Consider the following 6,817-nt stretch of genomic DNA (forward strand, 5'->3'; position numbering starts at 1 on the left):
GATCATGTGGCCAGAATGCAGGTTACCTTCGTCTACTTCTCACCACTGCCTTCCTGGAGCAGATTTCTTTCTCAAGGAAGTTCACCCCTCCTGGCAGCAGTAAGGCTGCCCGCAACACTTAGTGATACATTCTATCTAATCTGCGTCCAGTGGAAAAAGTACCAGTTATGTGAATGAAAAGGATTTTCATTCACAGACTGCGGTCCAAAGATTCCACCCATTTCATTTACCATGCAAAGTACATGCAATAACACACCATGCATGAACCAGTCACCTGTACTAGGTGTGGGAAGTGCTGCCAGTATGTGCTTTCCAGGTTCATATTCCATAAAATCCCATGTGGGCTTCTATCATACTGATAAGTTCTATTTCTTGATGTCAGTGATGGTGGTGCAGGTGATGTGTATCAGACTTAAAAGAAAAATGTACAGAAACATTTCAGATGTGCATGCTAAAGAAGATAAAAACATGCTAACGGGGATAAAAATATTAGAATCAAATCGGAATTCATAGACAATAGCACTAAAAAATCAAAATGTAGAAACATAGTTATCATATATTTATCATTCTCCATTCCCCATTCAGACCTTTATTCCCTCCCCTTTTCTGTTTTTGTTTTCTCCAGTTATCCCTATTTACGCAGTGAGTTCATTTCTAGGTTACAATAGCTGCTGCCTTTTTCTCTTTTTAAAATGGTTTTTTTTTTTTTGACATTTAACCATTATGTAATATTTAAGTGTATAATACCCTGTTCTGAATAAGGGTTGCATTTTCTTGTTTCTGTTTTCATCTTATTTATAGTTTTATATTTTTTTGTCCTTTTGTTTCTGATAGAATGACCCCCTTCTGTAATGCAGGCCTTATGGTGGAAAATTCCCTCAGCTTTTGTATGTCTGAAATGGTCTTTATTTCTCCATCATATCTAAAGGAGAGCTTTGCTTGACACATTATTCTTGGCTGGTATTTTCTCTCTTTCAAAATTTGAATATTTGGTTCCACTTCCTCCTAGCTTGTAAATTTGTGCTGAAAAGTCCAGTGATAATCTAATGGGTTTTCTGTTATAGAAAAAGACACTTTAAGGAGGACTAATGAAAGTAAGAATTAGTCAGTTAAAAACTGGAATGATAAGCATATCAGATGGAGATAAAGGCATAGCTCCAGGCCAGAATAGAATAGTGACTTCAAAGCAGAGTCATGATTCCATTCTGGCCTGGAACTGTCAAAACATGCCTTTCTCATCTGATATCTTTTCACTCCATTTTTCAACTAATTCTTATTCTTTCTTTAGTTCTCCTTAAAGTGTCATTTCCTTAAGGTAACCATTCTTGACCACCCCCACCCCTTGCCGCGCGCGTGCGCGCGCGCGCATACACACACACACACACACACACACACACACACACACACACACAGAGTTTAGTGGTTACCAGAGGAGAAGGGGGGAGGCATGGAGGTAGATAAGGATAAAAGGAGACAAATACATGGTGACAGGAGATTCGACTTTGGGTGGTGAACATACAATGCGATATACACATGACGTATTATTGACTTGTACCTATATTGACTTAAAACCTATATAATTTTATTAACCAATGTCACCCCAGTAAAATTAATAAAAATAAAATAAAATAATATTTTAATACTGTGCCCCATCTTTCACCTTCCCTTCAAATTTCTCAGATATCTTAAGAAAGAGAGAACAGTTTAGTGTTTCCGTGTGCATGGGATGGTTGGGCTGACTGCCGTGAGTTTTATGTCTATGTGTCTCCCTCCCTCTTCTGTCAAGGAGAGCAGTCTTAGCAGAGCAGTGGAACCTGGTGATGTCTGGATCGGATAGAGACAAGGAGTGAGGAGTTAAAGTTAATGAGACAGACAACTCCTTCATGGTTCTTAACTGAAAGGGCAGTCGTTAGAAAAGGATGAGGGTGTTGACAATGGGATTTTCTTTTCCAGAAGCAAGAAATTCGAGCATCTTTATGGCCTGAGGAAAAGGCTGATGGGGAAGGAAAGATTGAAAATACAGGAGAGAGGGGGTATGACTGATGGTGGGCTTTAACCTGAAGGCACACGGCCTTGGGCCTAGGCCGACCTCTTCTCACAGAGCACACAGGACGTTCTTCTCATATTCCATGCACATCATGGCTCCATCTCGCCTCTGTGGCCTATGGAAGATGTTACCTCACAGGCAAAGTTAAGATTAGCCTTGTGCTGCTCTCAGTACAGGGGCAGAGCACCCAGCATTTATTTATACAGTGCCTCCTCCTTACCACCTGCTTTAGCTATCAGAACTGAGGCCCACACGATGGCCTGCCTCTTCCCTTCCACATTCGTAGTTCCTCAGGTTTTCTCTGCATACTTACTGCATGCTCCAGTGTCCAAGAAGCAGCTTCACCTTCTTTTAACCTGGCTCAGCATTTTTCTCTTACCTGGTTCTTGCTGGGCCTTTTACCAGCATTTAGACCCTGCTCTTCCATCAACTTTGATCTCGTTGTCTGGAACCACCCAGCCTCTTCCCATTATTCTGCTCTGCACTTTGAAACCGTACCCATCAGATAGATCAGAGCTCCACTCCCTGTCAAACCACATAGGGTTTGAAATTTCCTGTGCCCCACCCCTGACACATGAATGGACATGCCACATCTCTGCTTAGACCTCATCCCTGATTTCAGAATCACAAGGTGATGTTTAGAAGGTTACTTTTTCCTGTCCATATTGGTTGAGGTTGGAGATCTTGGTGTCAACTTCAAAGGCAAGATGTCAAGTGTCTGTCTTATTAGCTGCCATGAGATTAAAGCTAGTGTTGCTGGAATTGCTGCTGTTTAGAATAGAATCATAACAGGATCCTTCTGGACTGGCAGTTTTTGTCAAAGTTATAACTTAATGTAAAATCACTGTGACTCTGAAATCATTAGGTATGCAACTAAACCTTTACCTTGCCGGTTCCACTTCTGTTCCTCACCCAGGTAGAGACATGGTATGATGTGGTTTCCATGACTTCTCAAAGTCAGTGACTGTCCAATAATCTTTGAATTCCTCAAGAACAGAGACTATTTTTCCAGGGACAGTTATATTAACAGTAACCTCTAACAAACACTTGTTTAATCAATGAATGAATAAACAAATGAAATAAAGAACAAAAATCAAAATGAAGCTGCATATTTGGCTTGGGATTTAGGCTTTGGGAGGTCCCCCTACCTTCACCCCGCACCCCCACCCCCACCTCCGCCATGGCCTTATTTAATCGATCCCTCTACGGGACAAGAGAAGGAAATTTCAGGACACCAGAAGACAGAATCTGATGAAAGGATTTCCAAACACCCATTTAATGCCCTACCGAAAAGATCATACAATATTCAAATATTACTCAAACTGGCTTCAACCATTTGATGACAAAATCCAATCAGTTTTGCATTTCTGCTTCTCATTTTTGGCAGAGGCAGTAGTAATTAAAAGATTGTTTTTCCCACAGCTGAATGGCAATGGGAAGAGCATTTTACCTCCTTTATTACCATCCCTGGAGCGGAAACTAAGAACTGTAGGAGCTCATGTGTTGTAGGTTCAATAATGGGGTCCCTCTCTATTTTTGAATAGCAATATTAAAATAGGAGGCAAGCATTAAATGTTTGAAATGTTGCAAGAAGAGAAATTATTCTGGGGAAGATCACACAGTAAATGATGTGACTCGAGGACCATAGAAGATGCACACAAATAGTTGATCACTTAGTTTCCCATAATTAAAATATAATGAATTGTCTTATGTTTATAAACAAAGTGTTAGAGACATTTTGAGCCCACGAAGGGAAATTTAGCAGAAGTCTCTACAAACACTGGTTTGTAAGTGAAAAAGATACTAAAACTATCAAGTGAGACTTTAGGGAAGTTCCCATGTCTTTCTTCGGTCACCAACATTCTGATGAATATCTGGAAAAATAACAAGAGAAATCCTGTTTTAAATAATAATCTGTGTGAGTACAGGAAGTAGAACCAGTTTGTTCTCCCTAAAATAGCTATTTTTAGTCATTCATGGAACAGATTTTCATTCTAGAAATAAAAATCTCATGTATTTGTGTCTTGAAGCTTTACCCTTTTAGTGTAACAGAGTGGGCCTTCAGGTCCATCTGAAGGGGTTACAATAATTTTGAAAAGTAATTAAACAATAGCTATTAAATTTATAAAGGTATATACTCTTTGTCCCATCAGGACAACTTTGAAGAATCTATCATACAGAAATAAAATATCAGGACATAGGAAACTAGATGTTTATTGAAGCTTCGTCTTAATAACAATAATCCAGTAATGACTTGAATGATCATAATAGAGGAACTGATAAATAAATCATTGTATTATATGAAATCTTATATATTTAAGAAAAATGAAAGACAACAGTACACTATCAAAAGGGAGGGAACCATAATATATTATTGAACTTGGAAAACTCAACAAATTAAACATGTTCATACTAAAAAATGAAGAATGTTCGGCCATTTATTAAATTAAAATAGAGTTCTGTCAGGCAATAGCAAATATCACATGGCTTCCCAGCACAATCAGATTGTGTGTAAATCTATTTTTCTTCGCCACAATTTTTTTAAAGCTCTTTTCATCTCACTGTTTCGCAAGCTGTAGATCAGTGGATTCAGCAGAGGTGTAAGCAATGTGTAAGCCAATGACATTAATTTCTTGGTTTCTGGGGAGTAGCCAGATTTGGGTTGTAAATAAGTCATATTGGCCGTGCCATAGAAGAGGGCGACAGATGTGAGATGGGAGGCACAGGTGGAAAAGGCCTTTTGCCTTCCAGTGGTTGACGACATCTTCAGGATGGCAAAGAGAATTCGAATATAAGACAACAGTATCAACAAGAAAGGAACCACAATAATCAAAATGGTGCCAGTGAATGCATAGATTTCAAACAAAAAGGTGTCTGCACATACAAGCTCTAACACTGGAGGAGTCTCACAGAAGAGATGATTAATTTCACTGGGGCCACAAAAGGGAAAACTGAAAACCCACGTGGTCTGCACAGTAGCTACCATGATCCCTGACACCCATGAGAACATTACTAATTTTATGAAAACACTTTTGTTCATAATCACTGGGTAGCTCAGAGGATGGCAGATTGCAGCAAATCGATCATATGCCATTGCCCCCAGGAGAAAACATTCAGTCCCACCAAAAAGAAGAATGAAATACATCTGTGCAAAACAGCCCACAAACGTAATTGTTGTTTTCTCAATGGAGAGGACCACTAGCATTTCAGGCATGATGACTGCACTAAAACTCACATCTACCACAGACAAGTTCAGAAGAAACAGATACATGGGAACATGGAGGCTCTGTTCCAGGGAGATGATGAATATAATAATGGCATTTCCCATCAAGGTCACCAGATAAATAATCAAGAAAACCCCAAAGAGCTGCTCTTGGAGTTCAGGAAAGTTAGAAAATCCCAAGAGGATGAATTCAACCACAGAGCTTTGATTTTGCCTTTTCATTTCAGTACCAGAGCGTATTTTGTTTTTATGGACATGATATGTTAATTATGAAGTCACCATCCAGTTGTTGAGTTCGAGTCTGAAATTCTTAGCAGAAGATGAAATGATGAGCATATTTTGACAGATCCTCAAGTTGGAAGTTTTGAGAATGGAAGTATTAGAATAGTAAATCTTTCAAATACAAATGAAGAAGTGAAGAATTTTGGCTGAGAAATTTTGTTTTAAAAGTACAAAATAACAGCAGATGTTTTCTGGCAATTTTTTTGCTAAGTTGAAAATTAATCCTATTCTTAAAATATGCACAGATATTATATTATTTAGAATCTATTGTCCATTACATTGATGTATACATCTTTGTTCTTTTCCAGTGTATATTTATATATGAATTTTCAAACAAATAGCAAAAAAATCCAGAAAAAAATATATAATTTATAATTCAAAATTATAACAAATTTTTGATGAATAGTTATTACGAATACAAAAGTACAAAATAGATTTATATTACTTAGTTAAAAATGAACTATATGAATAGTACACCCAAACAAATAAAGAAACACTCAAAAGGGGTTGATTTTAGATGCATTTTTTGCAGATGAACATAAGTAAATTTCTCTAAGCATGCTGATTTCTGGTTAGAGTAGATCTGACTAATTATTTGAGATTTTCCTGAATGAGAAACTTTGAAGGTCAGTTCTCTATGGTCCATCTTCGTGACCATAAAGTGGCTTTGAGGGCTATAGGAAATATCATTTTTAGTCATTCTCTCTCTCTCTCTCTCTCTCTCTCTCTCTCTCTCTCTCTCATACACACACACACACACACACACACACACACACACACACACACACCGAGAAAACTCTCGCACTCTCTCTCTCTCTCTCTCTCTCTCTCTCTCTCTCCCTCTCTCTCACACACACACACACACACACACACACACACACACACACACACACAACTAGGAAGTTCATTTAACTATTAACCATTAACAAATGCTGGTTGAGCACCCACCATGTGGGTGCCTGTGTGTCCTCAGAACATCTGAGCCATAAACTCAACAGAGACTTCCTCCTTGGCTACACAGCATAAAACAGCAACCCCTACCCTCTACCTCAGCACTCTGACTCCCATCTCCCGAGTTCACTTTTTGCTGTAACACTCATTATCAACTGAAATAACATATTTATTTGGGTTTTATCCTTATTATCTAATTCCCTTTTTTGGAATGTAAGCTCCAGGAGGACAAGAGCTTGTTCAGTTCTTTGCTGTATTCTCAGTGCCTAAAACAGATAATAAATGACATAACAGGTGTTAAAGCAATATTTATT

General features: G+C 38.4%; 1 protein-coding gene across 1 annotated transcript; it reads right to left on the reverse strand.

The window, feature by feature from the left end:
- Positions 1-4,515: 4,515 nt before the first annotated feature.
- On the reverse strand, positions 4,516-5,554 carry LOC102881762 (olfactory receptor 10A3). The gene has a single exon (XM_006905611.1). It carries the CDS (start codon positions 5,490-5,492, stop codon positions 4,548-4,550), a length of 945 nt encoding a protein of 314 aa, XP_006905673.1. The 5' UTR covers positions 5,493-5,554; the 3' UTR covers positions 4,516-4,547.
- Positions 5,555-6,817: the final 1,263 nt, after the last annotated feature.

The sequence above is a fragment of the Pteropus alecto genome, unplaced genomic scaffold (assembly GCF_000325575.1).
Source record: "Pteropus alecto unplaced genomic scaffold, ASM32557v1 scaffold461, whole genome shotgun sequence".
Classification (NCBI taxonomy): domain Eukaryota; kingdom Metazoa; phylum Chordata; class Mammalia; order Chiroptera; family Pteropodidae; genus Pteropus; species Pteropus alecto.

Coding starts and splice junctions, on each gene's coding strand:
- LOC102881762 (XM_006905611.1), bottom strand. CDS start 5,492: ATGAAAAGGCAAAATCAAAGCTCTGTGGTTGAATTCATCCTCTTGGGA.